The sequence below is a fragment of the Aquarana catesbeiana genome, linkage group LG05 (genome assembly GCF_042186555.1).
Source record: "Aquarana catesbeiana isolate 2022-GZ linkage group LG05, ASM4218655v1, whole genome shotgun sequence".
Taxonomy (NCBI): Eukaryota; Metazoa; Chordata; class Amphibia; order Anura; family Ranidae; genus Aquarana; species Aquarana catesbeiana.
In genome coordinates, this window is record NC_133328.1 from 414,157,439 (window position 1) to 414,175,760 (window position 18,322).

The 18,322-nt window shown below is 41.0% G+C and overlaps 1 protein-coding gene across 1 annotated transcript in view; it reads left to right on the top strand.

Moving 5' to 3' along the window:
• Nucleotides 1–18,322, top strand: part of PARD6G (par-6 family cell polarity regulator gamma) — a 187,473-nt gene that overhangs the window by 50,734 nt on the left and 118,417 nt on the right. Inside the window, exon 2 of the mRNA XM_073631179.1 lies at nucleotides 2,674–2,896. Coding sequence (XP_073487280.1) covers nucleotides 2,674–2,896 — 223 coding nt within the window. The remainder of the gene's footprint in view (nucleotides 1–2,673; nucleotides 2,897–18,322) is intronic.

Consider the following 18,322-nt stretch of genomic DNA (forward strand, 5'->3'; position numbering starts at 1 on the left):
CTTTTTTTTTTTTTTTTTTAACATACTGTCACCAGTGCAGTACAGCATCATCGTTTAACTGGTGTGGCAGTGTTTGGGGATACTGACTGGTGAAAGCATGTTAAAAAAAAAATAAGTAAATACATTTATTCAACTTTTAAAACCTTTTAACATTTTTTATTTTTTCATATTTTTATCAGAGTATTTCCATGACACTGTACTACTACTCTAGAGTTGTTGATCAGGTGTTTTAATTTTTAATTTTTTACATTTTGATTGCTGTTAGGCTTCATGTACACTGCTGCTGGTAAACGAACTTTTAGGAGCAGTTGGGCGTTTTTTTTTTCGGCCCCTGAACTCTCCTCTGTTATCTTATCAGTACATGTACACAGGGTCGTTTATAGTCGTTTCTAGGCAGTTGAGTTTAGAAGCATTTTTTTGGAATGCAAAAAAATGCATTCAGGATGGATTTTCAGAGGCATTTGAAACGCCAAATGCCTGTAATAGCTTGTAAATGTGTTACCCCGCATTTAGCCGTGTTTTTCGTTTACAGGCGTTTTTAATTTTTGACTGTTTGGAAAAAAAAAAGCTTCTAAATGCAAACGTGACTAAACACAGCATGCAAACGCGGCAAAACTGACGTTTTTAAACATCTCTTACTATCTGTCAAGTTAAATCGTTCAGGAGAGGTTGTAAAACATCCCGTGTACATTAAGCCTTACAGTGATCATCATTGTAAGAGCAATGTTTTGAAATGTCATGAATGGGTTTGTACACACAGCTCTGATTACTATTGTGATGCTGTGATTGGCCCACAGCTATCACATGGTGCTGTGATTGGCCATGGTAATGTGATAGCTGTGGGCCAAACACAGCTGTTATGAATGAAAACTATTCGTAATAGTTGTGTTTATATTGTGATTGCACAGCGATCACATGACACCCTGGCCGCTCAGAGCGGCTGGGTACCGGGAGCTGCAATCTGCTGTGGACACAGCGGGAGCAGCGCGCCCAGCAGCCAGTGACATACATGTACGTGATTCAGCCTGCCACTGCCGCCCACAGTAAATGTACTGTGGGTGGGCAGGAACTGGTTGAAATCTGGGTAAAGTTCCTCTTTAAATGAGGTGACTGCATTTTTTTGCCAGTTTTCTCTCACTTGCAGATCCTGCACCCTTCACGTCTACACTAATTTCTCCATTGTATCTATGGATGGAGCCTCTGTTGTCACACGGGCTGGAGATCTCCAGCCTATGTGACAGACTGGTCAGGCTGACTTTGTCTGCAATCCATGCAATCTCCATTCCATTGATGGGACTAGTAGCTTACACACAAAAAACAAGGATATATGTACTTCCTTTTCTTCGGGAAGCAGTCAGCAGAAGTCTCTGTCTGCCTCTACATCAGGCATCACTAAATGGCGGTCTGGATTGAGTCACTGTACCATCTGAATCTTTTCCCCTCCCTCTCCACTGGGTGATGTGAAATGGCTAAAATGGACTCTACCTTGGGTGGGTGAATGGGGAGGGGGGGGGGGGGGGGGGGCAGAGGAGGTAACTACTGCAAGGGGGTGATGTGGGGGGGGGGCAGAGGAGGACACCACTGTGGGGGGGGGGGGAAATATGAGCAGAGGAACACACTACTGTGGGGCAGTTAAGGGGCAGAGGAGGACACTACTGTGGGGGCGGGGGGAGACAGGGGAGGACTCTACTGTGAGATGGGGATTTTGAAGGGGGGCAGAGAAGAACACTACTGTGGGAGGGTTTGTGAAGGGGGGGACAGAGGAGGACTACTGTGAGGGGGAGCAGAGGAGGACACTACTGTAAGGTGGTGATGTGAAGGGGGGCAGAGGAGGACACTACTGCGGGGGGGATGGGAGTAGAGGAACACACTACTGTAGGGGTGGGGGGGGGGGCAGAGGAGGACACTACTGTGTGGGCAGTGGGGGAAGACAGAGGAGGACTCTACTGCGAGAGGGGGATTATGAGGGGGGGGGCAGAGAAGAACACTACTGTGGGGGGGTTTGTGAAGGGGGGGGCAGAGGAGGACACTACTATTGGAGAAGGGTGTTGATATGTATAGGGGTTCAGAAGACTATTGTGAAAAGGGGCTCTGATATAAAGGGGGGATTGTGATGTGCAGGAGATGGTAAAGATATTAGGAGGAGGTCAAACAAACATGCGTTTTGGACATCTGTTGTAAGAACATTTTTCTGACCGGACCTTTGTGAATTTTAATTTAACACCCCTGCTCTACTTGAAGAGGACAGGGCTGCTCCACCTCTCTTCCTATCTCCTGTGCCCCCCTACTCCATCCCCTGGTATTCAATTCAATGCATAGCAATGCTGTTCCTGTGAAAGGGGGTTATGTGAGCGGCAGATTTGTAATGGAGTGTGCAGCTTAGATCCTGGCTGCTTGCTGTCACTGAGCCTTGTGGAGACTAGCCTGAGCATGGAACAGGGGCATAATTGACTTTTCTCCCCTTTCTTTCCTACTGCCCCCCTCCCCCCCCCTTAGTGCTTTTTCCATCTGTACATTTCCCCCCACCCCCCTCGCCTTTTACCCTGTGACAAGGACACTGCATTTCTGGTAAGAGCGAAAGGTACTTGCTGAAAATGTCCTTTTTTTTTTTTTTTAAGTTTAGATATCCTTCAATAGATAATCTTATGACTATCTAATGTGTTTTTTTTTCAGTATGGAGCTGAGTTCAGACGGTTTTGCCTTAATCGGTACAAACCAGGAACTTTCGAGGAATTCTACAACCTTATACTTCAAGTCCATAATATCTCCAATGTGGATGTCATGCTGGGATATGCAGATATTCATGGTGATCTTCTACCCATTAACAATGATGATAATTTCTTAAAAGCTGTGTCAAGTGCCAACCCCCTCCTAAGAGTATTTATTCAAAAACAAGGTAAGATGACTGTTTTTTTTTTTTTTTTTTTCTTTTTTTTCATTAAGGATGATGGACCTTGTGTTTTTTGTGTTTTTTCAGTGATTTGCAGACATTTCATCAATAATTAAAGAAGGAAACATTTGTAATATTTAAAGTAGATTGTTTTGGTTTGCAAAATGTTAGCTCTTTTACGGTCGTGGACATGGTAGCAATCCATGAGTAAGTGATCAGCTCAGACGTGTTTTGGATTCTACTCTGAAGTTGTCTGGGCTATCCTGCCAGAAAGCTGTCGCTGCACACAGCCAATCATAAGTGACCGTGGTATTCCTCGCCCCTGCAGCCACATGTATAGAAGGGGTGTATGTGTGTGGCTGTTGGGTGGGGAATACCTTGGCTGCTTACGATTGGCTGTGTGCATCGACAGCTTTCTGGCAGAGTAGGATCTGAACATGCCTGAGCTCATCTCTGTCCATGAACATGCTTCTATGTGCCTATTCTGAAGTAAGTCTGCCCATAGATGGGTGTTTTTGTTTTTTTTGTTTTTTCATTTTTGTTTTTTTTTTTTTTTTTTTTTTTTTTTTTTAATAATCCAGTGGGCTGGTTGCAAAAAACGGATCACTCAAGTGACGTGGATGGAGGAATCCTCTCCGCTGTGCTATTGTATTCTTTGGCGGAAAAAAAAACTGATCAGCACTACAGCCCTTGGTCAAATGAAAATTCTCCATCATTCCTATTCGTCAGGATTCGATCAGGGACAGCCATAGATGGATCAAAATTCGACTGGCCTCTACTGAACTGACTGAATTTTGATCCATCTATGACAGGGGTCTCAAACTGGCGGCCCTCCAGCAGTTGCAGAACTAAAAGTCCCATCATGCCTGTGGGAGTCATGCTTGTAACTGTCAGCCTTGCAATGCCTCATGGGACTTGTAGTTCTGCAACATTTAGGGGGCTGCCAGTTTGAGACCCCTGATCTATGGCTAGCTTAACAATCTTATCACTCGAATAAAAAAAAACATTTTTTTGACTGAAAATTTTCAAATCAGCCAATTACCTGGTTACCTAGCAAAGCTTGACTGCTGTCCGCTATAGAGAACCTGTCCTACTGTTTTCAGGCAGTGGATAGCGTATACTACCCATCCTGTATGGGCACCTGGTGTGCGGATCTAAGGTGTGCTGAATGTTGCATGGTGATTTTTGCTGGAAGAAGGATTGGGGATTATTTACTAAAACTGGAGCATGCAAAATCTGGTGCAGCGCTGCATATCCAAGTTTAATTGCCAAAGTTTAACCACTTAAGGTTCAGGCCTATTTTTCAAACTTTCAAACAGTAAAATCGTTTTTTTTTTTGTTTTTTTTTTTTTTAATTTTTTTTTTTTTTGCAGGAAAAATTACTTAGAACCCCCAAACATTATGTCTTTTCTTTCTTCAGGCACCCTAGAGAATAAAATGGCGGTTGTTGCAATACTTTGTCACACCGTATTTGCGCAGCAGTCTTACAAATGCAATTTTTTTGGAAAAAAATTGTTTCTTTAATTAAATAAGAAAACGGTAAAGTTAGCCCAGTTTTTTTTATATTGCGAAAGATGTTAAGCTGAGTAAATTGATAGCCAACATGTCATGCTTCAAAATTGCGCCCGTTTGTGGAATCACGACAAACTTTGACCCTTAAAAATCTCCATAGGCGACTAAAAATTTCTACAGGTTACCAGTTTTGAGTTACAGAGGAGGTCTTTTGCGAAAATTATTGCTCTCGCTCTAACGATCAAGACAATCCCTCACATGTGTGGTTTAAACACCATTTACATATGCGAGCGCGACTTGCGTATGCGTTCGCCTCTGTGCGTGAGCACTACTGCACGACAGTAAGAACTTTTTCTTACTGTTTTTTTTATTTTTATTTTTTACACTGTAAACATCCCTTGTAATAGAAAAAAAAAGCATGACAGGACCTCTTTAATGTGAGATCTGGGATCAAAAAGACCTCAGATCTCACATTTACACTTAAATGCAATAAAAATTATTTAAAAAAAAAAAAAAAAAAAAGTATTCTTATTGAAAAATTCCCCTTTTTAAGGCTGTTGGGTGGAAGTGACCTATCATCCAAAGTCATTGAGTTGAGTGGGGACCATCATTTTCTCACTAAACTTCACAGCCACTGAGTGGAAAGGACCGTATCGTCTCTGTTGCTACCGGCAGGTCTAGTAAGCGGCAGAGACGACCGGAACGTGGGGACCACTTCTTTTATCCTAAACTGCCGCACGCCATTTCAGAAAATACTGGGGTTATGGCAGCTATCTGCCGCCAAAACCCCGGTATTCTACGTCAAAGTACTGATGTACAGCTACGGCGGTTTGTGGTAAGTGGTTAATTGAACAAGCTGACGTTAGAAGCTGATTGGCTACCATGCAGAGCTGCACCAGATTTTGCGCACTCCAGTTTGAGCAACTCTCCCCCATTGTGTCATAGATCGTTTTTGCTATGAACCTCATCTAATGTCTATGGAAATCTAAAGTTGGCCATACAATCCCCAGACCAGGCTGCCAACTAAACCTACACTTGGCTCAGGTGGCCTGTGCTGCAACAAATTTGAATATTCATGTGAATGACTATATCTGAACAATAGTTATTAGGCATCCCTGGTTTTGAAGTGGTTTAATGTGTTGGAAGCATATTAATAAAAAGCCGTTACAGATGAGTGCGGTAATCATAGATTCGATTCTCTGTCATGTATTTTTTTTTTTTTTTTTCAGTATGGATATTTATCTGGTTGAAGTGTCTGTATTGCTCTTATATGGGTTTATTATTCTCAAGCGTCAAAGGTTTTCTGGCTCTTGGCTGCCGTAGGAAGTAGCCCACTTTGCCTATTGTGGAACATGCTATTAAAGATTAAATCTTTCTATTCCACAGCTTCCTAGGTTTGAGGGATTAAGATTGTAATTTAGATAGCCAGAGGTCAATGAGCCTTGGTGAGTCACCGACACATTTCTACTTTGCTTGAGTGTTGGCATTTAGTTGAAAAGACATTGCCTGCAGGGTGGCAGGAGATGCAGCAGTTGGAGGTTCCATAGTGTTCTGGATACGAGTAGCTTGTGCACATAATCATTAGAGGATGGAAGGAGAGATTGGCACAACAGCTGTTTGTAAACTTTGCAGGACTATCAGACGCATTTCATGGCTTCATTGGCTTACACAAGGCTTCGGGGATTTATGGCAAGTGTTTTACAAGGCCTTGTTGTCAAACTGCAGCTTGTGTGACATTTCTGGCCCTTACCCTCTTCCTATATTCTAGAATTTAATTTCAGGTCTGAACATGACTTTTATTGACCCCTTTAAAAGGAATCTGCGTAACGCAATTAACCAATAAAGTACTATAAAGCCATGAAATAGAATTTAACCTTCCCACAAAAACAGCCCTCAGAAGGCTAATAATGAAAGACACCAGACTCCAAATTTGTTGTGTATGATCACTTGTAAAACAGTCCATTCTTTTTAACTAGGGAGGTTTGTATTCTCTTGGCATTAATGTTTATGTGGGCGCTGCGTCCCAAGAACATCTGCTTTAGAAATTTAAAGTGAAGCTATCATCTAGTCTGTAAGCAGAGAGATGGAGATCAATCAATTGTAAGCATGAAGTGGCCTTCTCCCTTTCCATCTCATGGCGTACTATTATGTCACAAGCAGTTTACAACTTCATGTTGAAGTTATTTATTATTTAAAGTTAATTTGCAATAAAAATCGCACAGCAGTAGCACGCAACCATATTCTTTTTTTCACTGCTTTAACCTCGATAATGCTGCGGGTTACTGAAATTAGTTCTGTGCATTGCTTTATTGGATAAACCAATTACTGGAGTTTCATTATCTCTAAGAGCCATATACATGGGGAACAAAGGAAAACCTGTGCGTGACTAGTCTTCCTTCTCCCCATCTGTGTACGTGTGAGTCAGAACCTGCTGCCATGAACCCATAGGAGCCTTCTTTTCTATGCTTTGTATATCCGTCATCATCATGCAACTCTGGGTGTGGGCAAGAAGTCCCCGTGATCTTTTTTTTTTTTTTTTTCTCATAACTTTAATTGCATAACTTCATTTTATTATAAATGAAAATAAATTATTTCATACACAGAGGTCCTATATGTAATCGTGATTTCAAAGGATAAAACCATACCTATTTTTTAAATTCAGGGCAAAAAACTTTGCTTGTTATGTACTAATAAATCAGCTCTAATGCTGTGATATCAATTTGTGGATGGCTCTTGTGTTAGAATTGGCTGGCCATACATTTGTACAACTTTCTTTTACAATTTTCCTTTAGATTTACCAAAACCATATAATATGTGGCAAACCTAAACACTTTCAATTTGGATGCAATCAGGCAGGCCTTTGTACTAGTTAAGAAATATGTAAAGGTTTGTTATAAAAAAACAGAACAAAAGAACAAACATGTCATACTTACCTGATCTATGCAGTTCGTTTTGCACAGTGTGGCCCTGATCCTCCTCTTCTGGGGTCCCTCATCGGTGCTCCTCGCTCCTCCTCTTCACGTCGGAGAGCCGCTCTCCCTTGGGGGATTTGTGCGGGCGCGCTCCTGTGTCCTGCTGCTGTGCCCAATGACACAGACCGCAGGACTCTGCCCCGCCCCCGCCTCCCTTGTCAATGGATTTGATTGACAGCAATGGCCAATGGCTGCACTGCAATCAATCTAATCAGTCAGGACCTGAGACAGCGGCTGGAGTTGCTGTGCTCGTTCCTGTTGCTGGAAAGACCAGGTTCAGGTAAGTAAAAGGGGGGGGCTCTGAGGGGCTGCTGCATCACAGGAGGTTTTTTCACCTTAATGCATTTACAACCCCTTTTTAAAGGTAAATATATTGGGAATTAAACAAGACAATTGTATAATGTATGACCAGCTTAGAGCCTCGTACACAACTACTAGTTTTAGTAACTGACCGCTCAGGTCGGAGCTGTGGGGGAACCGTGCAAATCTTTCCTGCAACCTGAGGTTGCAGGTAAGAAATTCGCAGAGTCTATGGTCGGTCTGCCTTAAGCCTAGTACACACTAGTATTATTTTTAAACATTTTTTTCGTTTAACCCAGCAGGGCTGAATGGAAAAAAAAAAATGATGGCTTTGGTCGAAGCTAGTACGACAATCCCTCTGCTAAAATATTGTGTTCTGACAGGGGGACACCCCTGCCAGAACACGCTGACCAGGAGCCGGTCTGCAGACTTTTTTTCGGTTATGAGCCTTCGACAGAAGCCAGTCCGGCCGCCATACAGACGGGCTGAATGTCAGCCAGTTTGTACTGGACCAGCCGATGCCACCCTGTGTTTACTAGCCTTAAGTAACATTTAGGCTTAGCTTAGGCCGGCAATAGACGGCGCAAGTTTCCTGCTGAACCAGCCGAGTTTCTAACAGTCTATGGCTGGCTTTATAGTCCATACAGTGCCTACAGTAATTATGGTGAGTTCCTCGCACTCCACCTCGCTCATTTAATAATATCTTGTAAGCTTTTTACAGAATACAAGACATTTTGTGAAAAAGCTTACAAGGTTTTTTAGATAAATGAGGTGGTGTGTGAGTGTCTCTACACTATCATCACTGTATGCACTATAGTGCACTATACGAGAGCCACAACTGTATAGCCGGCCATAGACAGAGCAATTTTCTTTCCTGCGACCACGGGTTGACGTGCTGATGGGGAAATCCCTTCAAAAACTGACTGATTATACTCCAGTTGATCGATTGAACATGCAGCCATGGTTCATATCTCAGCTGTTTCCTGCCGAGATTTGAATAGTCTATGGCTGGCTTGAGTCTCGGCACAGGAATTCTTGCGCTTACAGTACTCACGGAGATGAATGAAACTTAAGAGGTTTAACTACTGCAGCTAGCTTTTTTTTTTTTTTTCTTAAAATGGTACATTTTCTTAGTTTAATATTTAATATATTTTCTATTGCGAATAAAATATTGGTTTTCTGAGATTTGCCACATTATTGCTTTCCGTTTTTATGTAGATTTTACACTGTGTAAAATACCTTTTTTATGTGCTTTTTGTGGAAGTGCCTTTTATGTTTTATGTGCAAGGAATTGCCTTTGTATGTGTATCCTATTGTGGAATTGGGGTTGTACTTTAAGGGCCAATTCACACCAGTCAGGTCTGTTAAAGTGCTTTTAATTCACTAGTGTTGCATTATGGCGGCTCAATGGGATGCCTAATTCACCACAATGGACCAGAAATTGGAACGGTTATATTTTGGCTAGGCCACGGCAATGCACAGTGTAGTCTGTTACCAGTGTATGGCACTGCATGGTACCAAGGCATGAACCGTATGTGGCAGTGTAATGTGGTGGTGTGACTGGGCCCTGAAGCAGAGCAGGCAGATTTATTCTGGATAAGTATATTTGCATATTGGCAACCCCCCCTATCACAAACTGCTTTTTTTTAAGATTTAATGAATGTCAGGAATGAGGGGTCATTATAATTTATAGAATGTTTGTTTATAACCAAAAAAAATTTTTTTTTGAAACATGCTTCTTACATTTGAGTCACTTGATTTCTTGTCAATAGATGACTTCTTATCCATTTTACAGTACACAATTGAATGTCTTGCTACTGGTTTTCTATATGGGTCGCACAGGTTGGCATCATTCTTACTGCTGCATTGACAAATAATGAATCAGTGGTCTTTCAGACTTCGCACACTCCACATTATCCTCAATCTCAATTTACATTTGGTTGTGCTGAAACAAGTAACAGTTTATCTTAATTTGATGGTGGACAGAGTTTGTCTTGTTCAGCTGTTTTCTAGTCTGCCTAATCAATGTAAATGATTGCTTGTGTCCCTTATGTGTGTTATGCTTTGTGATATCGTTGGCCTCAAATACAGGCATCTTTCTATGAAATGTAACAAAGCTTGCTTAGGTTTCTGAATAGATGTTGCATCTGCTGCTTTTTGTATGGAGGAATGTCAGCTCAATTGGTCCCATTGAGGACAATCATAATGAACAGGCAATAGAAAAACAAGCTGATATGCTATGTTGGTTCTGCAGATGTAAGCTGAATGCAGTGGGTTTCAGTACATCGGTAATAAACCCAAAAGCAAACATTTATTATATTGCAGCTTACCATTTCTAAGATGTGATTGCTGTCAGTGCTGGGACAAGATCATCCAGTGCCCAGGGCAAAAATGGCAAATTGCACCCCCCTTCATTATGTGCAAGCTTATGAGGAGGAGGGGGAGAGAGAGCACAGCCAGCGCCTCCTCTCCTTGATGCTGACAGAAGTAGTGATGCCGCTGTCACTACTCCTGTCAGCCCTATAGTAAAAGGAACTTGCAGCACCCCCAGTCCTACAATACATACTACGCTCAGGGCAGACACCCCTTGTCCTGGCCCTGATTGCTGTACCGTAAAACCTTGGTTTGCGAGCGTTTTGCAAGACAAGCAAAATTTTTAAATACATTTTGACTTGGTATACAAGTGATGTCTTGATATACAAATAGTGTCATGTCGCAACTGAGTATAAAAGAGAAGAGAGGCGCCTCTAAGTGTAGTACTATGGTTACACTTAATGAAGGTACAACATTTAGAAACTCACATGGTTGATGATTAAAACAGGCGCATCTAAGTATGCAGGCATCTCGGGTAAAGATGTCCACTAAGGCTGAAACAACTAATCGATTAATCAGCAACAAATCGATTATGAAAATAATCGATTACTATTTTCATAATCGATTAATCGGCCAGTAACATAATGGGGTTAAAAAAAACTAAAATGAGCCCTTTATAGTACAAAAAGAGCAAATAATCGCTACTGTAAATATTACTTTCACAGTTCTACAGTAAAAAAATGAACCCTACAGTAGTGATTATCTGCTCTTTTTGTACTATAAAGGGCTAATTTTATTTTTTTTAACCCCATTATTTTACTAAACGTCTTAGACCGGGTTCACATCTATGTGTTTTTTGGTGCTTTTTGCAGAAACGCACTACAGTTCCATTTACATGGTTTCCTATGGGACACGTTCACATCTATGCTTTTTTCAGCCACTGCGTGTTTGGAAAGGGTCAGTGAATTTTTTTTAACGCAAAACTGTGTTTTTGTGGTTCAATATACTTCAATAGAGAAGCTACAGAAAAGCATGTAATGCGTTTTTGCAGCAATTTGTGTTTTTTAATCTGCCCAACAACAAATTGGCCAACAAAATGCAAAAACGGAAATTGCAGCAAAATCACGTGTGCAAAAATCAAAAAGCACAGCAGAAACAGATCACAAGCAAACTGCATAGGTGTGTACCGAGCCTTATGCTGGCCACACAGATCAATTTTCAGACGAGAATATTCATACAAAAAATCTTTATACATTTGCTGAATGAAAGAATGTTTGAAATTTTCACATGCTTTTAACATTCCTGTTTAAAATGAATGTAATTTCTGAAGGAAAACCACATACACTGTCTGAAAATTCCTTTGACCAAGAAGTTTTCTATTATTTCCAAATTTTCCCGTCACTGTGGTTGAAAATGAACGTCAATTTGACCTCACTAACAATTAGAAAATCGAAAACGAAGTTCTTAAAGTTACATTTTTTTTTTGAAGGAAGACATTGTTTTTTTTAATACAAAAATTTGATCTCTGAGTCTGATATTTACCAGATTTACTCTTTAATAGTATATACAGTAGATCTCTTCTGTCTGTTATTCTCAGAGTGGATTAGAGATTTTGCTCCCTAACCATATAGTTGGTTATTTATATTTACCACTGCATAGAGATATTTAAGAATAAATTGCCTTTTTAAAAAAAAAAACTTTACATATTAACTAAATTATACACCACACTTTCCTTTGATGTTATTAACCGATTAATCGATTAATCGAAACAATAATCGGCCAACTAATCGATTATGAAAATAATCGTTAGTTGCAGCCCTAATGTCCACACAGACCATCCTCCTCACCGCCATCAACGTTGTCCCTTCTACACTGCGCTCCACGAACATTTCGACCCTCGCTTTCAGATCTCTCTACTGCAGGGTAGTCTTTTCTGTTCACGACTGCAGACTGACAGCGGTGAGAGCCGGCGGTGCAGGGGATGGTCTATGTAGACAGCTTTACCCCTGATGCCTGTGCCATGTACCTATTTTAATCAATAACCATGTAAGTTGCTAAATGTTGTACCTTCATTAAATGTACCCATATTGCTGCACTTAGAGGTGCCTCTCTTCTCTTTTACACTCTGTAGCTCCTGCTGGATTTTGCTTCTAATCCCCTTGTGGAGGCTCCCATTTGTGGATGGACATTTTATGGTTATGTAACCTGGTCACATTGCTATGATCTCTTTATATAGACTATAAACTGAAGGACTTCTGAATAAATGGTTGTCGACGAATCATTTGAATTTCCATTATTTCTTATGGGGAAATTCGCTTTGATATATGAGTGTTTTGGATTACAAGCATGTCTCTGGAACTAATTATACTCGCAATCTGTTTTCTTTTTTAGGCTTGCTTTCTTTTTTCATCTGGTGATCCAGTCAGCAAGTCTGTTTTTTTTTTTTTTTTTTTTAAGCACAAGCTCTCCAGCAGAATGTATAAGTTTACATGGATGAATGATTAAAATGATCAGCTTTAATTTATTTATGTAAAACGTTTGTCCCAGAAGGAAAAAAAAAAAACAGTTTGCTGTAGATTTTTAAAGTGTGAGATTGAAGTTTGGTTTCAATTAGTGTATCTAAATCTGCTAGTACGTTTAAATGCTTTTTCCTGGAGTGTTCATAGACTCCTTGCTATTTGCTCGGTTGTCAAATAGGTACAGGGATCTTATTTACAAAATGCAGTTAAAATGGCAATCCATCAAATGTCCTCTCACTGGAAGTGCTGTGATCTGACAGCTGTTTTTGGCTATGGCTTAATACTCTTTAAGTGCCGTTATTGCTGTTTGCACTCCTATTTGAAGGAACTTGCCGCCCTTGTTGACCTTCTCCTCTGAAAATACTAGCTTACTAGCTGGCTATCCTTTGTGATATGTATGCGTGTTCTGGGTCAGAGTCTTAACCACTTGACCACTGGGCACTTAAACCCCTTCTTAACCAGACCAATTTTCAGCTTTCGGTGCTCTCACACTTTGAATGACAATTACTGTCATACAACACTGTACCCATATGAAATTTTTGTCCTTTTTTTCATACGAATAGAGCTTTCTTTTGGTGGTATTTACTCACCGCTGGGTTTTTTATTTTTTGCGCTATAAATCAAAAAAGACTGAAAATTCGGTAAAAAAAAAAAAAAATCTTTGTTTCTGTTAAAATTTATTGACGGGTATTGGCAGAGTATGGCACATTATTGCAGAGTATTGCACAGTATGGGCACAGAGCAGCGCTGTGGGCACTACAGATCCAGCCCACAGCGCTGCTAAAAAGATCTCTCCCCCTCTCCCCTCGCACTGTACAGATCAGTACAGAGAGGGGAGGGAGGAACCGGCATCATGACACGACGCCGGTTTGTTTACAAGTGATCACTCCGTCATTTGGCCATTTACGGTGATCCGTGATGCGCCGGGTCTTCTGGACCCGGCGGTCACGGATGTTTGCGGGAGCGCGACCCAGGGGGCGCGCGATAGCAACATTCTGGGAGAACGTCCATGGACGTCCTCCCAGAATAAGCCGACCGTGCTTTCGGCTATGGCCCGGTCGGTCGGCAAGTGGTTAAAGTAGAACTATATGCAAAACTGTGGGTTTTTTTTTTTTTTTTTTTTCAGTTTGGAAAGAGTAAGCAAGGGTTATACCTTCTGTCACTTTTTTTTTTTTTGCCACCTGTGTCCCATTTCAAAGATTTGCCCCTCACTTCCTGTCCCATAGCCAAACAGGAAGTCCCTGAAAATGAAGGGAATTCCTTGGGGACCCCAGGTCACCAGAAACTAGTGTCCTCAATGGAAGATTTCCCCGCTTACTTTTCTAGGGACAACCCAAAATTTGTGGTTTTCTTTTACTTTCCTTTTCAATGATAATGGTAAACAGGACAAATTGAGAGGGTGAATCTCCTTAACGGGGGGGGCAAAAAAAAAAAAACTGACGGGGTTCTAATCCCTCTGCACTCCATCCAAAATTTAAAAAAAAAAAAGTCTTGTCTTTTAGTTATACTTTAAAATAATTCCAATGCCATCATCCATATACAGAAATAGAAGGGACAATGTAAATGAAACAGTGTGTGTTTAGTATCACTTTAACTGCTAATACAAGTTATCGGCCACACAGAGTGCAGGATTTTCCATGAGTCGGTTGACCCGTAGATTTACATTTTTAATTGTGATCAGTGAAGTAAAACCCTTGTGTAGCACTGTAAGGCAGGAAGCAGAAATTGCTATGTAATGAGATATATTTACTCTTTAAATAAAATAATAATAAAAAAAAAAGTCTTGTTATTCAGTCACTCTGCCAGACAGCATTGCCAGGTCCTTCACGCTCTCAGCCTCTCTTATTTAAATTATAACTAAAGGCATAGTTTTGTATGGAGTGGAAGGGGGGGTGGGTTAGAACCCCTGTCAGTTTGTATTGCTCTCTATGCCCCTGTTGGATAGATTGACCCTCTTTATTTGTCCTGTTTACCATTATTAGTGAAAGTAAAAGAAAACCTAAAGAATCCCCAGAAAAATAATGGAGGCAAAATCTTCCAATGGGGACACTAGTTCTGTGACCCGGGGGGCCTAAAGGATTCCCTTAATTTGCAGCGATTTCTTCTCACTTCCTGTTTGGCTATGGGACAGGAAGTAAAAGGAAATCTCTGCTAAGGGACACAAGATGGTAAAAAAAAAATCTGACAGTTATAACCCTCCCTTAGGCTACTTTCACACTGAGGCGCTATAACGCTAAAAATAGCGCCTGCAAAGCGCCGTGAAAGCTCGAGGGCTTTCACACTGGAGCGGCGTGCTGGCAGAACAGTAAAAAAGTTCTGCAAGCACTGCAGCATCTTTGCAGCGCTATAGGAGCGATGTATACACCGCTCCTAAAGTGCCCCTGTTCATGCAAATCAATGGGCAGGGCAGCACCGCCGGCAATGCGCTGCTGCAGCGGTGCTTTGCGGGCGCTTTTAACCCTTTTTCGGCCGCTAGCAGGGGTTAAGAGCGCCCCGCTAGCGGGCAAAAACGACGGTAAAGCGCCACCGCCCCCAACGCCCCAGTGTGAAAGTAGCCTTACTCTATCCAAAATGTAAAAAAAAAAGTTTTGCCTGTAGTTCTACAAAAAGAAAACCTGCTGCTATTACTGACCTCTTCTTTTGAAAATGCTAGTGGCCAGGCTGTCATGCTGATGCATTGAATCCCATGTTGGGTCTTTGACCCAGAACTAGTATGCAGATTGGGAGATTTCTCTGCAATCCAATTCAATTTGTCTTCCAGGTGAATGACCCAAAGTTTGATGAGGTTAGCATTGGTAGCCTACTGTATATACTGTATCTGTTTTCTGTACATTTTTTTTTTTTTTTTTAAATATAACACCTACATATTTTTTTGAATATTGTTTGACAATGTTAGCATGAAGGGGTTTTTTATGCAGCAGCAGTAATGGATTTAAGATTTACATTAGTAACCTAGGCATAGTGTCTAGCTGAGCAAGGACTAGATAATTGGATCACATCGGGGAATGGAATCTACAGCAAGGCCCAGTAAATATTAACATTTCACATAAACCTGCGGGCCCCTGTTCACTGCTCATAGGCAAGATGGGAAGAGAGAAAGAGAAAATGTCAGCCAGTTATAGGTGCTTAAAAGAAAAGAAAACACCACCAGATCTGTGGAGTATTCAACATATTATTTTATACATGCAGCAAGTAAATGGAGATTGGTACAGGGAAACATCCAGATCCTCTCTTCATTTGTATGATGATAAAGCATATCTTTAAAGCTATTTAAACAAAAATTAATATTGTAAAGTTTTTGTTTTGTTTTTTTATTATTATTATTTTAATTAACCTGTTATGCTTACCTCCTCTGTGCAAGGGTTTTGCACAGCGTGGCCCTGATCTTCCTCTTCTGGGGCGCTCCTGGCTCCTCCTCTTCTCAAGTGCACCCCCCCCCCCCCCCCCCGCTGCTTTCCATGGGGGCACTCATGCGGACATGCTCCCAAGTCCTGCTGCTGCATCCATTGACCCAGACAGCAGGACTCGCCTGCATTAAGGTAGAAAACCTCAAGAGTTTATAACCCCTTTAAATGTGGTGCATTAGTGTTCTTTTTTTTTTTTTTTTTCTTAGGTTTTTTTTTTTCCTTTATTTTCATGAGGTAATATGGCCAGTTACAAACTAAGGTGTCTCCACTCCAATGGGGGCTGTATGCATGATCCGGAAACCTAACATTGGCAACACTAACTGGCCCAATTATAGGCCAGTATAAATGTGTAATAATGACCTTTTAAAGCGGAGATCCAGCCTCAAAAATTTTTTTTTTAAAAAGTCAACAGCTACAAGTACTGTAGCTGCTGACTATTAATAAGGACACTTACCTGTCCAGGGAGGCCGATTCGTCCACCGGCTCGGGTGCAGGTGCCACCATTCCAACTAAGGGAAACTGGCAGTGGAGCCTTAAGCCTTCACAGCTGGATTCCTACTGTGCATGCGTGAGTCGTGCAGAGCTTTGTGAATGGCCAGCTCGTATTCTGGGACACACACAGGTCCCAGAAGGCAGCGGGGGAGCAGGAGGAGGGCTCCCCGCAGAAGAGGACGTGACGTACTGCGCTGCTAGGACGGAAGTAAATGTATTCTTTCTAAAAAGGTAGGTAAGGGAAAAAAAAAAATTGATATTCAAAAAGGAGGGATGGAGGGGTGGTCTTTAGTTTAAGACCACCTTGTAAAAGTAGGTGGAACTCCACTTTAAGCTGATAGTGAATTCTCACCTCCAGAATAAACTTGGATATTGGAAAGTTGTTCCACATAGATCAAGTTGTCTTTATATCTGCCAGGCAGACTGAAGACCACAGCCGCAGAATCGCCATCTTCATCAAAGCAGCGAGAAAGCATCTCTCTTGTATTCATTCCCCTTGTTATAGAAGAAGAAAAACTTTTCATTCACTATCTTGGCCTCATCTATTCTTTATCCTGCAGAAATGGGGATTTGGACCGAAATTTTGTAGCTGAATTGCTTCTCTCTTCTCCTCCTTTTCTGCTCGCGTCCTTTGTTCGAAATACTCAGGAGAACTAGACAAGGCCACCCACTATCTCCTCCCCCATTCACACTAGTGAAAGAACCACTGGCCCGCTCATTAGAGACTGTCCTGATTTCACAAGCCCCACTGTTGCCAGACAACATTACAGCTCATTCTGTTTGTTGATGACATTTCATTTAAGCCCCGTACACACAAGCTGATTGTTGGACGGCCTCCGTCGGTTTACTAGGAACTGTCCGACATTTGGCCTGTGCATATTGCAGCCAGTCCGACAGAAGATGGTCATTCAGCTGGCTTCTGTCGAAAGGACATGACCGAATAGGATCTTATGACCGAAATGTTCTGGCGTAGGGACCGTCCCCCTGTCAGAAGACAATAGCACAGCAGAGGAGATCGATGTACTAACATCGGGTTGTTAGTACATCGGCTCCGACCTGAGCTGTCAGGTTTTTTTTTCGTTTAGCCCACTGGGTTGAACGAAAAAAAAAATTAAAAAATAGCTGTGTTAGCGGTGTGTGTATGTACTAGGCTTTATCATTTATACCCCTCATCTCATTGCCCAGCCTGGCAACCTGAACTCAATTGTGGGTAGGGAGTCCCACACTTCTTAGGCTGCACAGTTTGCTACTCTCACCAGGTTTATTGACTTTTAACCCCTTTTCCACTTTTTCCAATAATAGAAAAAAAGTTTTTTGGCTCACATTTTACGTTAACTCGGAAATTGACCCAAGTGATTTGTCCACCTTCCATTTTCTTACACTAGTACTTGTATTTAAAAAAAAAAAAAAAATATATATATATATATATATATATATATATATATATATATATATATATATATATATATATATATATATATATGTGTGTGTGTGTGTATATATATATATATATATATATATATATATATATATATATATATATATATATATGTGTGTGTGTGTGTGTGTGTGTGTGTGTGTGTGTATATATATATATATATATATATATATATATGTGTGTGTGTGTGTATATATATATATATATGTGTGTGTGTGTGTATATATATATTATAATATAATATTTTTTATATATAAGCTTCACAGGTGGTAGATGGTATATGTGTCTTTTTTTCCCCCTATAAAATTCTGTGAATAACTGTTGCTCCCTCCTAAGCCTTTAACTGATGCCGAACCACACCTAGGCTTCTAAATAAAATTTACTGGCTGTGGCTGTCTATCATACTGGTAGTGTCATATGTTAATAATAGAAATGATTAATGTATTTGAGATTTAGACAAGGGTTTGCTGGTTCACTGG